Raw genomic sequence first — 20,681 nt, forward strand, 5'->3', positions numbered from 1 at the left:
AAGAACTGGAAAATGTTCAGCTTCCAGAAATTGTGTGCAGATCCTTGTGACATGGGGCTGTGCATTATCATGCTGAAACATGCGGTGATGGCGGCGGCTGAATGGCACAATAATGGATCTCAGGATCTCTTCACGGTATCTCTGTGCATTTAAATTGCCATTGATAAAATTGGGCTGGCATAGTTACACGTGGTCTGCGGTTGTGAGGCCAGTTGGATGTACTGCCAAATTCTCTAAAACGAGGTTGGAGGGGGCTTATGGCAACCGCTCTGGTGGACATTCCTGCAGTCAGCATGCCAATTGCACGCTCCCTCAAAACTTGAGACATATGTGGCATTGTGTTGAGTGACAAAACTGCACATTTTAGAGTGGCCTTTTATTGTCCCCCAGCACAAGGTGCACCTGTGTCATGATCATGCTGTTTAATCAGCTTCTTGATATGCCACACCTGTCAGGTAGATGGATTATATTGGCAAAGGAGAAATGATCAGTAACAGGGATGTAAACAAATTTGCGCACAACATTTGAGAGAAATAAGCTTTTTAAGCGTATGGAACATTTGTGGGGTCTTTTACGTTTATATTTTTGTTCAGTGTATTTTGGGAGTTTCATGTGGTTTTCTGTAGATTTCCTGTACATTGTCCTTACTGTTCCATTCGGTCATTGTGCAGAAGCTTTTAGTCAAAGCAACTTACGGATACTGTAGTAGGTACTCTATATTCAGTAAAACCAGGGATTTTTTTCTGATAGCTGAATGAGTTTGGTGTGACATCTGGGGGAGTTCCCAGTATGGCTTCCGTACAACTCAAATCAAATCAAATTTTATTTGCCACATTTGCCGAATACAACCGGTGTAGACCTTACAGTGAAATGCTTACTTACAAGCCCTTAACCAACAATGCAGTTTTAAGAAAAAAAGTGTTAAGTAAAAAATAGATAAGTAAAAAATAACAAATAATTAAAGAGCAGGAGTAAAATAAAATAATATTAGGGAGGCTATATACAGGGGCAAGGCTGTGGGACTAAGTAGCCAATGTTTTGTCACTGTCTGTGCTCAGTACTAAGGACTATGGAATGTTGCTGTAGCATGATGTACTACAGTACCCATGATGCTCTGTGGTGGTCAGAATAATGCCAGCAGTCGGCCATATTGTCTCAGAGGCCAGCGCTGGTGTTATTGGGACCAACATGGAGGTTCCACAACGTTTTGTTTATCTCTGGTTATTACACACACATGCATACATGCACACAAACACACACACCCACGCACACACACACCCTCACACAATCACACAATATTACTGATTTATGCTAAATGCAAATGTAATGAATCGTATTCTATTGTTAATCAATTCAATGTAGTATGTGTTCCAATTACATGACAATTTTGACTGGGTAAATCCTTAAGGCTATTTGTTTATCACCTCATACTTCTCAAGGGACATACTGTGTTTGCCTCCCTCTCTCTCCTTCTCTTTCCCAAACATTTAGTTACATTACATGTATATGTGTATTTCCAGTGTTATTACTGTTCAAGCTTCTGTAGTATACTATCTTTCATTTCTCTCTTTTTCACTTTTTCTCTCACAGACACACACACATACACATGCACGTTTGCATGTGCACACAAACACACACCCTCTCTGCGATTCTCATCGTTCTCTCTTATCTTCCCTTTCTCCAGGACAGTCAAGGTGGACGTGTATGATTGGGACAGAGATGGAAGGTAATTTTCTCTCTCTCCTCTCTTCTCGCTCCTCCCCTCCCCCTTGTTTCTTCCCTCATTCATTTAATTTACAATCTCCAGACAGCCTCAGACGCTCCAAATCTCCCTCAAATGTCATCCCTCGTTCTTTCTCTGGAGGGGAATCTTCATCACCTTATTAGTCCGGTGACATGGGGATGGGGAGATGAGAGGGACTCTCCACCGTAAGCACACACAACCATAATTCACTGATTGGAACTTTAAAAGGTTGGCGGTAATATCAGAAGGGAGAGGGTTTACGAATACGAGTGTTGACTGCCTCCCTCCATCTCTCTGTCCTCTTTCCCTCTCTCCTTCTTCACTGATGGTGGTTACTAATGTGCCCACAAGGCTTCCTCTCTAAATATCACACACAGATTGATAGCGGGCAGGTCCTATTTGGCTTTAGGTGATGATATTTAGATCTACAGAGAGGGGACGGGGTTGGTGTTTCCTTCAGTATGATACTCTTTCAGATGCTGCAGATGTTACTCTCGCAACTATTCCCACAGTCATGACTTCATTGGCGAGTTCACCACCAGCTACAGAGAATTTTCCAGAGGCCAGAGCCAGTTCAACGTCTATGAGGTAAAAAAAGAACGTTAACACTTAAATTACTGCAGTGGGTCACACAGAGTGTTTATTGGTGGTCTTAAACAAATCTACTTTGAAACAAAAGTATACAGCTCAGACACATGGTTATGGGTTTTAAAAAAAGAAGACACCTGTACCATGTCAGAGTTGAAATGTATTCAATTTTGAGGTTGCATCCCAAAATTACACTTGATATACTGTACATCACAGACAACTGAAATATAACAAAACTGTTTGACATAGCACACAGCTGTTACTCAGAAAACATATTTTATCTTTAATAATGAGATGAGCATTTTTGTGATTTTCCCATTAAAGCTTCATATTTTCCAATTCTTACGACTACATTTAGATAACCCCGCTATGAAAATAATGTTATTTTTCATCCGTCGTCTATCTCTTAGAATATGACATGTTCCATACAGTCAATTTCTTTCCATACCATGCCTTCACACAGCAAACTATGTGGTGAAATCAAACCAGTCATCTTTTCTGAGACATCTGTATCAATGTACACATTTTTCCTCTTTTTGTCCAGGTTCTAAACCATAAAAAGAAAGGCAAGAAGAAGAAATATATCAATTCAGGGACAGTAAGTACCGGTTGAGCTTTCCTATTTCCATCTATCATATGTTTTATAGATAGGATTCATTGCCAATGTGATATGTCATATGCAGTAAAGGTTTTGCTTTGGCCATCTCTTTACATTTTAGTCATTTAGCAGACGCTCTTATCCAGAGCGACTTACAGTAGTGAGTGCATACATTTTCATACTAGTCCCCTGTGGGAATCGAACCCACAACCCTGGCTTTGCAACCGCCATGCTCTACCAACTGAGCTACACGGGACTTTCTCTTCCCTCTCTCTCTTTTTCCCTTGCTCTCTTCCTGTTTCTACTTATATCCCTCTCCTTATACCCCCCCCTCTCTTTCTCTCTCTCACTGTTTCTCTCCCCTCTCTCCCTCCCCTGAAGGTCACACTGCTGTCCTTTAAAGTGGAGTCAGAATACACGTTTGTGGACTTCATCCGGGGAGGGTGAGCCCAATCTTTGTAACGCTCCATTAACATTAGAGGCCACTCTTAACAACGTTGATGAGCCGTTGATGGCTTGCTCAGCCTAGCTTGCATATCTGAAATTGTTTTGCATTGTGTTAACAGACAATGTCCTTTCTAGTCTTTATTATGTTTTTGTCTGGTAAAGTTTGAGTTATTCATTGTAATTCATCATTGTCTCCCCAGGACGCAACTCAACTTTACAGTGGCCATCGATTTCACAGCGTCTAATGGTAAGTGTGGCCGAATCACTTATACGGTTTGTTGTTTTTTGGCATTTCTTTTAGGCTACTAAGGTTTCCCCAAACTTCGTTCAAAATAATATTACTCTAACAGTTGTCAAAGCAGGGCCAAATGTTGCCAGCAATATTTTACTATCAAATGAACGTTAGATACTGCAATGGTGTAGCTACTTGTCGGTGGATGCTGATGGACTTGAACCCACAGCCTTGTGGCTATAGGTCAATATCCACTCTAGCATACCACTTATCTAGATCAATGAATTCAACATGCATCCTAAGACAAGTAGTATGATAGTGTGAAACGTTGCCTGTTTGGCCTATACCTTTTTTGTATTTGATGTGTGTTTTTTGTGTGTTGTGTAGTAAGGCTCATTTGAAAATGAGGCCTGGTTCTCAATATGACTTCCCTTTCTAAATAAAGGTTAAATAAAACAATTAATGCTTTGTTGCTGTGTTCCAGGTAACCCGTCCCAGCCCACCTCTCTGCACTACATGAGTCCCTACCAGATGAATGCCTACGCCATGGCCCTGAAGGCTGTGGGGGAGATCATCCAAGACTACGACAGTGACAAGATGTTCCCCGCCTATGGCTTCGGAGCAAAGCTGCCCCCGGACGGCAAGATCTCCCATGCCTTCCCACTGGTGAGAGAGGGTGATGGAGGGAGGGAGCAGTTGTTGTTGATATGATGATGCATTGTTTTATTGTGTTTATGATGGACTTACTGTGGGTAATGAACAGGCACGGTTTTATTTCTTGCAATGAGGTGCTGCTACTTTATGCTGCAGTATTTACTGATCCACAGTCCTTGAACTATATAAATACTCTTTGATGACAATGTCCCTTCTGTAATGTGTTTTTGCTCTCACACTTTTACAGATGTGAAGTTGCCATCCACAATGCTTTCTTTATTCATATACTTCCCTATTTTTTTACTGATAAGAAACTAAAATAGTGTATGTCCATCTATCGGGCTCAGTTGCGAGACCTTGCTGTTTCTTGAAATACCTGTTCTATTTTTGAGTAGTGAAGTCCATGCTACTTAACATCCCCCCCATATCAATTTGTGTCCAAGGCTGACTGAAGCTCCAAGCCTAATAAATGTTTCATTTGATCTATTATATTGCTGGCAAAATGTGTTTCCCCCTATAACATTGTGTATTTATTTGTTGTGTTATTATTTTTCTATTATTTCTCATTTTTTCTCTCTCTGCGATGTTGGGAAGGACCTGTAAGTAAGCATTTCACTGTTAGTCTACACTTGTTGTTTACGAAGCATGTGACAAATACATTGTATTTAACTTTATAGGACTGTTAGCAATCAAAATACAGTCAACTGTGAAATACTTGATTTTGTTAACTTAAATTCTCCCAATACCTATCAGAGCTGTGTTATGCCTACTGACATGAGGCAAAAAACACTCGTATACTACATATATAACATCATTGCGTAATGAACACATCGTCAGAAGGTCTGTATTGGAATGATTCATAACGGAGTATCCTTAGTTTCTTGTGAAGTCTGACAATGACTACCCACCCCTACAGCCCACATAAATGACACCCTGAATACATTACCATAAAGAGGCAATCAGTAATAGCTACCTAAATTTTTGGACTTATAAATTAATTATATGTACTCATTGATTCTTGAAGAATATAACTTATAAATGCATCATGAGCTTAGTTCAACTGTTGTACCAGATCATAACCCAAAATATGAACTTGCTTTACTCCAATGTTTGGAGTAAACACTATAGCCTCAAAACATGGTTAAAACTATAATTTTGATATCATGGATGGTCAGTCCTTGCATCCATATCTCTGTCTATGAATTTGAGTGGTTACATTTCTCCAGCCAAATCCCTTAGCTTTTTACCAAAACAGGGGTGGGGAGGACACTTTGTTGTTTCTACTGCTGATTGCCGCTTTAACATGGCGTGGTAAAGTCATGAAGAACACGAGAACCTCTAAATATGTCAACAAAAAACACAAATTGCAGCACCATTGTGTAAGCCAATGAGCTAGCGTCAGCCTCAAGTAGTTATGTGAAGTGTTTGAACAAGGGTAGAGGAAGGGCGGGAGGAAAAAAAACAGTCAGAAAACAGCTCCAAAAAAAACAAACACCATCTGTTTGATGTGAAAAAGTGTGAAACAAAAAGGGACCAGACAGACACAGACCGAAATAGACTTTAGAGGACGTAGAGCTTAGCTTAGCTTCATGAGCCGATGAAAAATGAATAACAAATATGAAGAAGAAAAAAACGAGTTCTCCTCGGATTCTAGACGTCTACTATCTCCCTGGACAGATACTTCAGAGGAGAAAGAAAAAAGGGAGGACTTGTTGAACAAAGAAGAGTAAAAAAACAAAAGGAGTCTTATTTTCAGCTAATTTTAGACCCAAAGCTAGAGGAATTCACCACAAAGAACCTCCTTGATGTGAAGGAAATGATGCGAAGATCTGCTCTTTAATGAGACTATGTTGTAAGATCTCAATGCCATGCATCAGACTTCACAAAGTGGACAGAAGAGACTGATATACTGCTTCAAACCAAAACGTGCTCAGTTCATAACAACGGCACCAGTAATGCCGTCCATATTTGTACCCGATGTATAGAAAGTTCAGGTCTAAACACCAGTGCTGGTCAATTTTGATGACCAAATTGAGAAAGATATGGACTCCACACAGATTATTTTCTCTCTGTCTTTTATATTATTTTCAGCATCAGCTAATAGCCAAGACGGGGACACATCTGACTAAATCAATCACTATCTGAATCATCTTCCTCTGACAAAATTCTCTCTCAAATTATATCAAATTGTATCATTTTATCAGATTTGTGAAAGACATGCTTCGCAGTATCCAAAAAGTGCTATTGTTCTCCTTCCCAAAATGTCTGAAACCAGTGAGTACATTGTGACACCATTGCTGTCGAGATTCATCACTGCTCTTTAACTTGGCTCATTTCCGAATGGGCCACCGCTCAATCAACTCTCCCAATTAAAGCTCGCCTCGGCGTGACGAAGCCCAAGCAAGTCATGCAAAGGCATCTTTTAATTAGACCACATTGTCTGATCCTGCTGGAAGAGGAGGGCTGCCTCAGCTCATAAGAAAATCTAATTATATTTGTCATATGCTTCATAAACAACAGGTGTAGATTAAAATGCTCTGCATGGTAAATCTGCATTTACTGCGATACGGCCTCTGCAGAAGTCAGGGCACTTCTTGCGCTTCGTGGAGCAGAGCTGTTGTGAAGGAAGTTGTCAAGGAAGCGAGTTTGTGTTTATACTTGACCCCCTGCCCCCACCTACCGTCAACCAATCATGTCAATGCGGAGCTATACGGAGCCCTCCGCATTGGGCACTGATGTTGGGCGATTAGGCCTGGCTCGCAGTCAGCATTACAATTCATCCCAAAGGTGTTCAATGGGGTTGAGGTCAGGGCTCTGTGCAGGCCAGTCAAGTTCTTCCACACCGATCTTGACAAAGCATTTCTGTATGGACCTTGCTTTGCGTGGGGGCATTGTCATGCTGAAACAGTAAAAGGCCTTTCCCAAACTGTTGCCACAAAATTGGAAGCACAGAATCATCTAGATTGTCATTGTATGCTGTAGCGTTAAGATTTCCCGTCACTGAAACTAAGGGGCCTAGCCCGAACCATGAAAGACAGCCCCCAGACCCTTATTCCTCTTCCCACTAAACTTTACAGATGGCACTATGCATTGGGGCAGGTAGCGTTCTCCTGGCATCCGCCAAACCCAGATTAATCCGTCGGACTGCCAGATGGTGAAGCGTGATTCATCACTCCAGAGAATGCGTTTCCACTGCTCCAGAGTCCAATTGCGGCGAGCTTTACACCACTCCAGCCAACACTTGGCATTGCGCATGGTGATCTTAGGCTGCTCGGCCATGGAAACCCATTTCATGAAGCTCCCGATGAACAGTTCTTGTGCTGACGTTGATTCCAGTGTGGCTAGAATAGCCGAATCCACAAATTTGATGGGGTGTCCAAATACTTTTGTAGTGTGTATGTATGTGTGTGTATAAATGTATGAGTTGGTTGAAAAAAGTGTATGTGTGTGTTGGGGTGTCAGTAAAAGTATGTGTGAATGTGTGCATAGAGTCAGTGCAAGGTTAATGCAGGTAGTCCGGGCAGCCATTTGATTAGCTATTTAGCAGTCTTGTTTAGCAGTCTTATTTATGGCTTGGGGGTAGAAGCTGTTCAGGGTCCTGTTGGTACCAGACTTGGTGCACTGGTACCGCTTTCCGTGCAGTAGCAGAGAGAACAGTCTATGGCTTGGGTGGCTGGAGTCTTTGAAAGCTTCTTGGCCTTCCTCTGACACCGCCTGTTATAGAGGTCCTGGATGGCAGGGAGCTTGGCCCCAGTGATGTACTGGGCTGTACTCCCCACCCTCTGTAGCGCCTTGCGGTCGGGTATCTTGCAGTTGCCATACCAAGCCAGTCAAGATATTCTCAATGGTGCAGCTGTAGTACTTTTTGAGGATCTGAGAGCCCATGCCAAATATCTTAAGCCTCCTGAAAGAGAAGAGGCACTGTCATGCCCTCTTCATAACTGTGTCTGTGTGTGTGGACCATGTTAATTCCTTAGCGATGTGGACACCATGGAACTTGAAGCTCCAGACCCGCTCCACTACAGCCCTATCAATGTGGATGGGGGCGTGCTCTCCCCTCCATTTCCTGTAGTGCCCGATCAGCTAGTTACCTCTTGCAGCAGTGCAATGCGATTTTCAAGTCATAACGGTTCAATTGGTGAATGGAATGCAGCTGTCAACATTATTTTTGATGTTTTCACATGACTACATTGTCCCTATGTCAAAACGATGCTTTTTCCTGATCCCCAATGTGTTTTCCTGATCTGACTGAGGGCTGATCCCTAAACTACGTAGTGCCGATATACATATTGTAACGATCCCTGCAGTCTGAGTCGGTTTCTGTCTGGGTACTAGTTTTTCTGCTCGGGATCTCCAGTTTCCCGAGGGTTCTGGAACGCTCCCTGCCTGGTTGCCGGGCAACGTTGCTAGGCGGGAGCTCTCTTGATTTCCGCACCTGCATCCCATCAGCAATCTGCACACCTGGTCCTGATCATCACCCTTCTTAGGCTCTGTCCTAACATCCATTCCCTGCCGGATCGTTAGCCATGAACAGTATGTTTATCAGCGGATCAGTCCTAGAGCTTAGAGCATTAGTTTTGTTGTTTTGCACCTTGTTTGCTTGTTGTATGCTTACCTCCGTTTTGTTCTCCCTACAGTCACTCGTCCGGAACCTTCACCCAACCTCTGCCTGATGGTCGGCGGCTGCCGAGCCATCATTGGACCAACCACTGCACCCTCTACAACTCATCCACGCCGCCCGCTCTGTTCCCTGGATTATTCAACATCACCCGTGGATCAGTTAAATAAACACTCACCTTTGACACCACTTACCTTGTCCTGGTCTGCTTCTGGGTTCTGGCTTAGTAAACCGTGACAGAACGATCCGGCCAGTATGAACCCAGCGGACCTGGACTCTGTTCGCCATGCCATTTCCCATCAGGAGAAGATGTTGGGCCATCATAGCACGGAGCTACAGGAGATCGCGTTGGCAGTTCGGAACCTTTCTACCGGTCTGACGGAGGTCCAGAACCAGCGCAAGTTTCCGGTGGAGGATCCACTACCGGTTTCACCCATCTCGCCTGCCGCTTCTGGAGCTGTGTCCTTCCGTGAGCCCAAGGTTCCGACGCCGGATAAATATGAGGGGGAGCTGGGAAGATGCCGTTCTTTCCTTATGCAGTGTGGGTTAGTGTTCGATCTACAGCCCTACTCTTATGCCACAGACAAGGCTAGGATATCCTTTGTGATTGAGTTGCTGCGTGGTCGAGCGCTGGAGTGGGCTTCAGCCGTTTGGGAACGACAGGACCCCTGCATGGCTTCATACCAGGGGTTCACGGCCGAGATGAGGAAGCTCTTCGACCATTCCGTCCGAGGGAGGGACGCAGCTAGGCGCCTGTTTTCGCCCGCCAAGGAACTGCGCAGCGTGGCCGACTTCGTGATCGAGTTCAAGACGTTGGCTGTGGAGAGTGGGTGGAATGAGGAGTCTCTGCAAGCGGCCTTTTACCAGGGTCTGTCGGAGCAGCTCAAGGATGAGTTGATCTCCTATCCGGAGCCTAGTGACCTGGACAGCTTGGTAGCCTTGTCTATTCGGGTGGATAATCGAGTCCGAGAGCGAAGGAGGGAGAAGCAATGGGTTCCGTCCAATCGATCAGCTTCTCAGGTTCCAGTCGGGTCGGTGATTGGACCAGAATACGTCGATCATCGTCCACCACACAGGATTAGTGGAGAGGTCCTGTCTCCCGATTCTGAACCAATGCAAGTAGGGCGGCACGGGTTAACCAAGGAGGAACGCCAACTCAGACGTAGGACTAACTGTTGCCTCTACTGTGGTGGTTCGGGACATTACCTCGCCACCTGTTCCCGGCGGTCGTCAAACTGCGCGGCTCGCTAAAGTTGGGAGGACTTTTAGCGAGCCAGTTTCGACCTCTCAATACCTCTGTCAGACCCCGTTTCCCGGCTACCCTTATGAACAGGAATCAGAGCTTAGCGATTAACGCTTTTATCGATTCAGGTGCCGATGGAAGCTTTCTTGATGCCGAGTTGGTGGAACAGCTGGGGCTTTCCAAGGAGCAATTGCCGGAAGCCATTGAAGCGACCACTCTGAACGGCAGTAGTCTGGCACGTATCACGATGAGGACTGAACCGGTTAAGATGCTGTTGTCGGGGAATCATTCTGAGATGATTTCATTCTTCATTCTGCCGTCTTCCCATGTTCCTCTGGTCCTTGGATACCCCTGGCTGAAGGAACACAATCCCACGTTCGATTGGGTGACGGGCAAGGTAACGAGTTGGAGCCTTGATTGTCATGCTAACTGTCTCAAGACTGCCTGTCCCCATTCGGTTCCCAGTCAGGTGATTGAGGCTAAACCCCCAGATTTGTCCCTGGTTCCCGAGACATATCACGATTTGGGGGAAGTGTTCAGTAAGCAGAAGGCTCTGTCACTCCCTCCCCACCGACCATATGATTGTGCCATCAACCTGTTCCCTGGAGCTGTCTACCCCAAGGGAAGGTTATACAGTATCTCCCGACCTGAACGTGAGGCTTTGGAGACCTACATCAAGGAGTCCCTAGCTGCTGGTCTCGTTCGTCCCTCGTCATCACCCCTGGGGGCAGGATTCTTCTTTGTGGGTAAGAAGGATGGCTCTCTTCGACCGTGTATTGATTATCGGGGGTTGAATGACATCACGGTCAAGAACAAGTATCCCCTGCCCTTGATGAGCTCTGCCTTCGACTCCTTACAGGGTGCTACGGTGTTCACCAAGCTAGACCTACGCAATGCGTATCACATGGTCCGGATCAGAGAGGGAGACGAGTGGTTGACGGGTTTCAATACACCGATGGGTCACTTCGAGTATCAGGTGATGCCGTTTGGACTGACCAATGCTCCAGCGGTATTCCAGAGTATGGTGAACGACGTCCTGAGAGATATGATCGGTCTCTTTGTGTTTGTTTACCTGGATGACATTCTGATCTTCTCGAAGGAACCTTCCGACCACGTCCAGCATGTCCGGCAGGTTCTGCAGCGATTGTTGGAGAATCGCCTGTTCGTGAAGGCCGAGAAGTGCGAGTTTCACGCCCACACAACATCCTTTCTCGGGTACATCATCTCCAGGGGAGAGATTAGGATGGACCAGGAGAAGGTTAGAGCGGTTCTGGAATGGGCCCAGCCCGGTACGAGATTGCAGCTCCAGAGATTTTTGGGGTTTGCGAATTTCTACCGCAGATTCATCCGGGATTACAGCCGTGTGGCCGCTCCGTTAACTGCCTTGACTTCCAGTATCAGGACCTTCAAGTGGAATCCGGAGGCGGATCGAGCGTTTCTGGATTTGAAGAGACGATTCACCAACGCACCGATTCTCTCTCAACCGGACACGGCCCGTCAGTTCGTCGTTGAAGTGGACGCGTCTGATGTGGGAGTTGGCGCCATCCTGTCGCAGCGATGCTCCACGGACAGTAAACTCCATCCCTGCGCCTACTACTCTCGTCGCCTTTCGCCTGCGGAGAGGAACTACGATGTGGGTAACCGGGAGCTTCTCGCGGTGAAACTTGCCTTGGAGGAGTGGCGCCACTGGTTGGAGGGGGCGGAGCAACCGTTTATTGTCTGGACTGACCACAAGAATCTTGCTTACGTGCAATCGGCTAGACGTCTCAACTCCCGTCAGGCCAGGTGGGCGTTGTTTTTCGGACGATTCAATTTTTTCCCTGACGTTCCGACCTGGATCTAAGAACGGCAAGGCGGACGCCTTGTCCCGGATGTTCTCCAAGACGGAAGAGAGTGGGTCCAAGACCGAGACAATTCTCCCCCGGAACTGCGTCGTGGGAGCAGTTATGTGGAAGATTGAGGAGGAGGTGATGGCGGCCCTTCGGACGCAGCCCGGTCCCGTAACGGTCCACCCGGTCGGTTGTTTGTGCCTGAGTCGGTTCGTCCTGCTGTCCTCAAATGGTCCCACGCCAGCAAGATGGCTTGTCACCCTGGCGTGGCTCGGACGATGGCGTTTCTTCGCAGACGTTTTTGGTGGCCTGCCATGGCTGAGGATACTCGGGGTTTTGTTGCTGCCTGTCCAGTGTGTGCGCAGAATAAGAGTACCAATCGGCCCAGCTCTGGACTACTTCACCCCCTTCCTATTCCCCGGCGACCATGGTCGCATCTGGCCCTGGACTTTGTCACTGGGTTGCCCTCTTCTGAGGGGAACACGGTCGTTCTGACTATCGTGGACAGATTCAGCAAGTTCGCCCACTTTGTGCCAATTGCCAAGCTTCCCTCTGCCTCGGAGACGTCCGAGATCCTGGTTAGGGAGGTTTTCAGGGTCCACGGTTTGCCCAGTGATATCGTTTCCGACCGTGGCCCTCAGTTTACCTCTGCTGTCTGGAAGTCCTTCTGTTTGGCCATTGGAGCTACAGTCAGTCTCACATCTGGTTTTCACCCCCAATCTAATGGTCAGGCGGAGAGAGCCAACCAGAAGATGGAATCCACGCTACGCTGCCTTGTCTCCTCCAACCCCACCTCCTGGGTCTCTCAGTTGCCTTGGGTTGAGTATGCCCACAATACTCTCCCTACATCTGCCACTGGGATGTCTCCCTTCCAGTGCCTGTATGGCTACCAACCTCCCTTGTTCCCTTCTCAGGAGAAGGAGCTCTCTGTGCCCTCTGTTCAGGCCCATATTCGTCGTTGCCACCGGACCTGGCATCGGGCCAGAAAGGCACTCCTTAGAGTTTCGGACCGGTATCAGCTCCAGGCGAATCGTCGCCGGATCCCCGCTCCCACCTATACCATCGGAGATAGGGTCTGGTTGGCCACACGGGATCTTCCTTTACGGACTGAGTCTAGGAAGTTGTCACCGAAGTTCATTGGTCCGTTTGTGGTGGAGAAGGTGATCAATCCGGTGGCAGTTCGACTCAAACTACCGAGGACGCTCAGAGTCCATCCCACCTTTCATGTCTCCTGCCTCAAGCCTGTTCTCCTCAGTCCTCTGTTGCCTCCTCCGCCTCCTCCTCCTCCTCCTCGGATGATCGGAGGTGGTCCTGCCTACACGGTGCGACGCATCATGGATTCCAGACGGGCGGGGCCGGGGTTTCCAGTATCTCGTGGACTGGGAGGGGTATGGTCCTGAAGAGAGGAGTTGGATTCCGCGGCGACAGATCCTAGATGCTGACCTCATTCGTGACTTCTACCGCCTCCATCCTGGCGCTCCGGGAGTCCGCCCGGTGGCGTTCGTCGGAGGGGGGGTACTGTAACGATCCCTGCAGTCTGAGTCGGTTTCTGTCTGGGTACTAGTTTTTCTGCTCGGGATCTCCAGTTTCCCGAGGGTTCTGGAACGCTCCCTGCCTGGTTGCCGGGCAACGTTGCTAGGCGGGAGCTCTCTTGATTTCCGCACCTGCATCCCATCAGCAATCTGCACACCTGGTCCTGATCATCACCCTTCTTAGGCTCTGTCCTAACATCCATTCCCTGCCGGATCGTTAGCCATGAACAGTATGTTTATCAGCGGATCAGTCCTAGAGCTTAGAGCATTAGTTTTGTTGTTTTGCACCTTGTTTGCTTGTTGTATGCTTACCTCCGTTTTGTTCTCCCTACAGTCACTCGTCCGGAACCTTCACCCAACCTCTGCCTGATGGTCGGCGGCTGCCGAGCCATCATTGGACCAACCACTGCACCCTCTACAACTCATCCACGCCGCCCGCTCTGTTCCCTGGATTATTCAACATCACCCGTGGATCAGTTAAATAAACACTCACCTTTGACACCACTTACCTTGTCCTGGTCTGCTTCTGGGTTCTGGCTTAGTAAACCGTGACACATATGCTATCTAGGAAGTGACTTTAATGAGCCAATGGGTGTTCTTATCGGAAGAGTTTTGACGCTGAATGTACAGACAGGAGACAGATGTTTCAAGGACCTCCACCATTGAAACGGTGTCTGTGTATGTCAAAATGAAAGGTTGTGTGACCACTGCGCTCAGAACAAGTCTGTCAACCACAATGTAATCGATTTTTCATTTTTTTTGAGTTGCTGGTCTTTTGGGAACAGACATATTGTTTGATGGATTATTTTTGTTCTTATGTCTTGCACCTGAGCTTTCTTTCTGTCACGGTTTCTGCCGAGGCTGCTCCTTCTCCTTGTTCGGGCAGGCTTCGGCGGTCGTTGTCCCCGGAGTACTAGCTGCCACCGTTCGTTGTTTCTGTGTTCGTTTGGTTTGGTCTGTTTTGGTACACCTGTTTCTCATTTTGTCTTGATTATGTGTCCTTTAAGTTCTCGTTGTTTCTGTCGTGTGGTTGTGTGTAGTTGTTCCATGTCAGCAGGTGTTGCCAGTCAGTTTGTGCTCTATTTTTATAGAGAGTCCGCACTGTTGTGCGTTTGTTGTATTTTTACGCTGAGTGCGTTATTTTCCTTGTGCCTCCGGCTCTGTTTGTAGCCGTTCATTCTGTGGACTTGATTAAAGTATTTTGGACTTGCATCTGCATCCTGCATTTGATTCCACACCACACCTACGCCCGTCTCTGACACTTTCTCTCTCTCTCCTTCACTCTCTATCCCTCTCTCTTGTCCATGGTTTCCCACAGAACTCCAACAGTGAGAACCCAAACTGTGTGGGTATCGAGGGTGTGTTGGAGGCCTACTTCCAGAGTCTCCGAACCGTTCAGCTCTACGGGCCCACCAACTTCGCTCCTGTCATCAACCAGGTGGCACGGTAAGAGAATGACAGCACACACACACACACACACACACACACACACTAACACGCACGCACACACACACACGGAAAGAGTAGTCACGCACACACACACACACACACACACACACACACACACACACACACATACATACAGTGGGGAAAAAAAGTATTTAGTCAGCCACCAATTGTGCAAGTTCTCCCACTTAAAAAGATGAGAGAGGCCTGTAATTTTCATCATAGGTACACGTCAACTATGACAGACAAAATGAGGAAAAAAATTCCAGAAAATCACATTGTAGGATTTTTAATGAAATTATTGGCATATGATGGTGGAAAATAAGTATTTGATCAATAACAAAAGTTTCTCAATACTTTGTTATATACCCTTTGTTGGCAATGACACAGGTCAAACGTTTTCTGTAAGTCTTCACAAGGTTTTCACACACTGTTGCTGGTATTTTGGCCCATTCCTCCATGCAGATCTCCTCTAGAGCAGTGATGTTTTGGGGCTGTCGCTGGGCAACACAGACTTTCAACTCCCTCCAAAGATTTTCTATGGGGTTGAGATCTGGAGACTGGCTAAGCCACTCCAGGACCTTGAAATGCTTCTTACGAAGCCACTCCTTCGTTGCCGGGCGGTGTGTTTGGGATCATTGTCATGCTGAAAGACCCAGCCACGTTTCATCTTCAATGCCCTTGCTGATGGAAGGAGGGTTTCACTCAAAATCTCACGATACATGGCCCCATTCATTCTTTCCTTTACACGGATCAGTCGTCCTGGTCCCTTTGCAGAAAAACAGCCCCAAAGCATGATATTTCCAACCCCATGCTTCACAGTAGGTATGGTGTTCTTTGGATGCAATTCAGCATTCTTTGTCCTCCAAACATGACGAGTTGAGTTTTTACCAAAAAGTTATATTTTGGTTTCATCTGACCATATGACATTCTCCCAATCCTCTTCTGGATCATCCAAATGCACTTCAGACGGGCCTGGACATGTACTGGCTTAAGCAGGGGGACACGTCTCGCACTGCAGGATTTGAGTCCCTGGCGGCGTAGTGTGTTACTGATGGTTGGCTTTGTTACTTTGGTCCCAGCTCTCTGCAGGTCATTCACTACGTCCCCCCGTGTGGTTCTGGGATTTTTGCTCACTGTTCTTGTGATCATTTTGACCCCACGGGGTGAGATCTTGCGTGGAGCCCCAGATCGAGGGAGATTATCAGTGGTCTTGTATGTCTTCCATTTCCTAATAATTGCTCCCACAGTTGATTTCTTCAAACCAAGCTGCTTACCTATTGCAGATTCAGTCTTCCCAGCCTGGTGCAGGTCTACAATTTTGTTTTTGGTGTCCTTTGACAGCTCTTTGGTCTTGGCCATTGTGAAGTTTGGAGTGTGACTGTTTGAGGTTGTGGACAGGTGTATTTTATACTGATAACAAGTTCAAACAGGTGCCATTAATACAGGTAACGAGTGGAGGACAGAGGAGCCTCTGAAAGAAGAAGTTACAGGTCTGTGAGAGCCAGAAATCTTGCTTGTTTGTAGGTGACCAAATACTTATTTTCCACCATAATTTGCAAATAAATTCATTAAAAATCCTACAATGGGATTTTCTGGATTTTTTTTCCTCAATTTGTCTGTCATAGTTGACGTGTACCTATGATGAAAATTACAGGCCTCTCTCATCTTTTTAAGTGGGAGAACTTGCACAATTGGTGGCTGACTAAATACTTTTTTTCCCCACTGTACATGGCTACAGTGCATTCGGAAAGTATTCAGACCCCCCCCTTTTCCACATTTTGTTATGTTACAGGCTTATTCTAAAATTGATTACATTGTTTTTCCCCTCATCAACCTACACACAATATCCCATAATGACAAAGCAAAAACGTAAATATGACATTTACATACACTACCGTTCAAAAGTTTGGGGTCACTTAGACATGTCCTTTTTTTCGAAAGTAAAGCTTTTTTTTTGTCCATTAAAATAACATCAAATTGATCAGAAATACAGTGTAGACATTGTTAATGTTGTAAATGGCTATTGTAGCTGGAAACGGCTGATTTAAAAAAAATGGAATATCTACATAGGCGTACAGAGGCCCATTATCAGCAACCATCAGTCCTGTGTTCCAATGGCATGTTGTGTTTGCTAATCCAAGTTTATCATTTTAAAAGGCTAATTGATCATTAGAAAACCCTTTTGCAATTATGTTAGCACAGCTGAAAAAATTTTGTGCTGATTAAAGAAGCAATAAAACTGGCCTTCTTGAGACTAGTTGAGTATCTGGAGCATCAGCAATTGTGGGTTCGATTACAGGCTCAAAATGGCCAGAAACAAATAACTTTCTTCTGAAACTCATCAGTCTATTCTTGTTCTGATAAATGAAGGCTATTCCATGCGAGAAATTGCCAAGAAACTGAAGCTCTCGTACAACACTGTGTACTACTCCCTTCACAGAACAGCACAAACTGGCTCTAACCAGAATAGAAAGAGGAGTGGGAGGCCCCGGTGCACAACTGAGCAAGAGGACAAATACATTAGAGCATTCCAGGTGAATACCTCATGAAGCTGGTTGAGAGAATGCCAAGAGTGTGCAAAGCTGTCATCAAGGCAAAGGGTGCCTATTTGAAGAATCTCAAATCTCAAATATATTTTGATTTGTTTAACACTTTTTTGGTTACTACATGATTCCATATGAGTTATTTAATAGTTTTGATGTCTTCACTATTATTCTACAATGTAGAAAATAGTAAAAATAAAGAAAAACCCTTGAATGAGTAGGTACGTCCAAACTTTTTACTAGTAGTGTATACATTTGTTAAAAAAAATCTAAAAACCTGTTTTCGCTTTGTCATTATGGGGTATTGTGTGTAGATTGATAAGGGAAAAAAACAATTGAATCAATGTTAGAATAAGACTGTAAAGTAACAAAATGTGGAAAAGGTCAAGGGGTCTGAATAATTTCCAAATGCAATAATGCAATCCAAATGCAATACACTACAGAAGTATGTGGACACCCCTTCAAATTAGTGGATTCGGCTATTTCAGCCACACCCGTTGCTGTATAAACTTGAGCACACAGCCATGCAATCTCCATAGACAAACATTGGCAGTAGAATGGTCCGTACTGAAGAGCTCAGTGACTTTCAACGTTGCACTGGCATAGGATCCCACCTTTCCAACAAGTCAATTCTTAAAATGTATGCCCTGCTAGAGCTGCCTCGGTCAACTGTAAGTGCTGTTATTGTGAAGTGGAAATGTCTAAGAGCAACAACGGCTCAGCCGTGAAGTGGTAGGCCACAGAAGCGCACAGAACGGACTCCGAGTGCTGAAGCACGTAGCGCGTAAAAAACGTCTGAACTGTTCGTCGGGAGCTTCATGAAATGGGTTTCCATAGCCGAGCAGCCGCACACAAGCCTAAGATCACTATGCACAATGCCAAGCGTCGGCTGGAGTGGTGTAAAGCTTGCCGCCATTGGACTCTGGAGCAGTGGAAACTCGTTCTCTGGATTGATGAATCACGCTTCACCATCTGGCAGTCCGACGGACGAATCTGGGTTTGGCGGATGCCAGGAGAACGCAACCTGCCCCAATGCATAGTGCCAACTGTAAAGTTTGGTGGAGGAGAAATAATGGTCTGGGGCTGTTTTTCATGGTTCGGGCTAGGCCCCTTAGTTCCAGTGAAGGGAAATCTTAATACTACAGCATACAATTACATTCTAGACGATTCTGTGCTTCCAACTTTGTGGCAACAGTTTGGGGAAGGCCCTTTCCTGTTTCAGCATGACAATGCCCCCGTGCACAAAGCAAGGTCCATACAGAAATGGTTTGTCGAGATCGGTGTGGAAGAACTTGACTGGCCTGCACAGAGCCCTGACCTCAACCCCATTGAACACCTTTGGGATGAATTGGAACGCAGACTGCGAGCCAGGCCTAATCGCCAAACATCAGTGCCCGACCTCACTAAGCCTCTTGTGGCTGAATTGAAGCAAGTCCCCGCAGCAATGTTCCAACATCTAGTGAAAAGCCTTCCCAGAAGAACATGCTGTTATAGCAGCAAAGGGGGGACCAACTCCATATTAATGCCCATGATTTTGGAATGAGATGTTCGACGAGCAGGTGTCCACATACTTTTGGCCATGGGGTACATACGTACACTGAGTATACCAAACACTCGGAACATCTTCCTTTTATTGAGTTGCATCCCCCCTTATTCCTTCAGAACAGCCTCAATTCTTCGGGGCATGGACTCTACAAGGTGTCAAAGCGTTCCACAGGGATGCTGGCCCATGTTGATTCCAATGCTTCCCACAGTTGTGTAAAGTTGGCTGGATGTCCTTTGGGTGGTGGACCATTCTTGATACACACAGGAAACTGTTGAGCGTGAAAAACCCAGCAGCGTTGCAGTTTTTGACATAAACTGGTGGGCCTGGTACCTACTACCATACCCCGTTCAAAGGCACTTAAATATTTTGTCTTGCCCATTCACCCTCTGAATGGCACACATACACAATCCATGTCTCAGTTGTCTCAAGGCTTAAAAACCCTCTTTAACCTGTCTCCTTCCCTTCATCTACACTGATTTTAAGTGGATTTAACGAGTGACATCAATAAGGGATCATAGCTTTCACCTGGATTCACCTGGTCAGTGTATGTCATGGAAAGAGCTGGTGTTCTTAATGTCTTGTATACTCAGTGTACATACGTGTTTTGACTTGCTTGACGCAATATGAGAGCCACATATGCTGTATGCAAATACATACAGTATGCAAACACAAACTTTCTTACCCTCCCGCCACCACACACACACACTCCTCTCCCCTGCAGTACTCCACCCTTAGGCTGCCCTAGGCACCATGAGTTACTCTGACATGTTCTCCCCTGAGCTCGCGCTCTCTCTCTCTCTCTCTGACATACAGACAGCTTATCTTAGCTGCTCTCCCTGCCTCTGTGTGCTCTATTTATGTTTGTTTTCCATCTCTAAAGGTTCCACATAACCGCAAAACTCTTAATAATTGGCTTAGCTGGGGCCTGCACACAGGCCTTGGGACCATTACAACTTGCAGGAGTTGTGTTGCTGAATGTTGTCTGAATGTATAGGACACTGTAGTACTGGAGAAGGCCATGTAGTTCATATACTGTACATATAATTCATTATATGGTTCAGTAGTTGTGGTATTAGAAAGGAATAGTAGATGTGCCATTGTGTGAGTGTGTTTTACTGGTGTTGTAAAGGTGTCCCGGGATAATTCCATAGAAATAAGTAGAGCATAGAATATGAATAATAGAAGATATTGTGATCTTGGTATTCTTCAGGTAGGAGGAAAGACTCTCCCTAAATGGCCTGCTCAAGGTCTTTTAGTGAAAAAATGAGAGAAGGTGATACTCGTGACTAGCGACTTGCAAGCGCCGAGACCCAGCGTGATGACTTAATCATGTTTTATGAAATTGTTTTGATGGATGGCCGTATATTTGCATCTCACAGGAGAAACACACCTTATTCTCGTCTTTCTCCGGAGACGAGGTTCCCACTGAAGTCCTGGGGTCACTGACGCTAGGAGAGGTGTGAAAACTGATAACTTGAATCGTCTAAATTAATGTTACTGTTAATTAAATTGTCATGTTTGGTTTGTAAGTGCTATGGATTTATTGTGACAGGAAACTGTGTTATACTGTTTGTCGGTGTCACGGTTTCGGCCGAGGCTGCCTCTCTCCCTTGTTCGGGCAGGCTTCGGCGTTCGTCGTCTCCGGAATTCTAGCTGCC

At 45.9% G+C, this 20,681-nt stretch overlaps 1 protein-coding gene across 1 annotated transcript in view; it reads left to right on the top strand.

Moving 5' to 3' along the window:
- The window catches only part of LOC121575551 (copine-9-like), a 168,896-nt gene that overhangs the window by 129,733 nt on the left and 18,482 nt on the right, over positions 1-20,681 (top strand). Inside the window, 7 exon segments of the mRNA XM_041888724.2 lie at positions 1,685-1,726; positions 2,257-2,332; positions 2,877-2,930; positions 3,312-3,373; positions 3,578-3,624; positions 4,094-4,275; positions 14,804-14,931. Of these exon segments, the coding sequence (XP_041744658.2) occupies positions 1,685-1,726; positions 2,257-2,332; positions 2,877-2,930; positions 3,312-3,373; positions 3,578-3,624; positions 4,094-4,275; positions 14,804-14,931 (591 nt within the window).

Source organism: Coregonus clupeaformis, chromosome 10 (assembly GCF_020615455.1).
Source record: "Coregonus clupeaformis isolate EN_2021a chromosome 10, ASM2061545v1, whole genome shotgun sequence".
NCBI classification, from domain to species: Eukaryota; Metazoa; Chordata; class Actinopteri; order Salmoniformes; family Salmonidae; genus Coregonus; species Coregonus clupeaformis.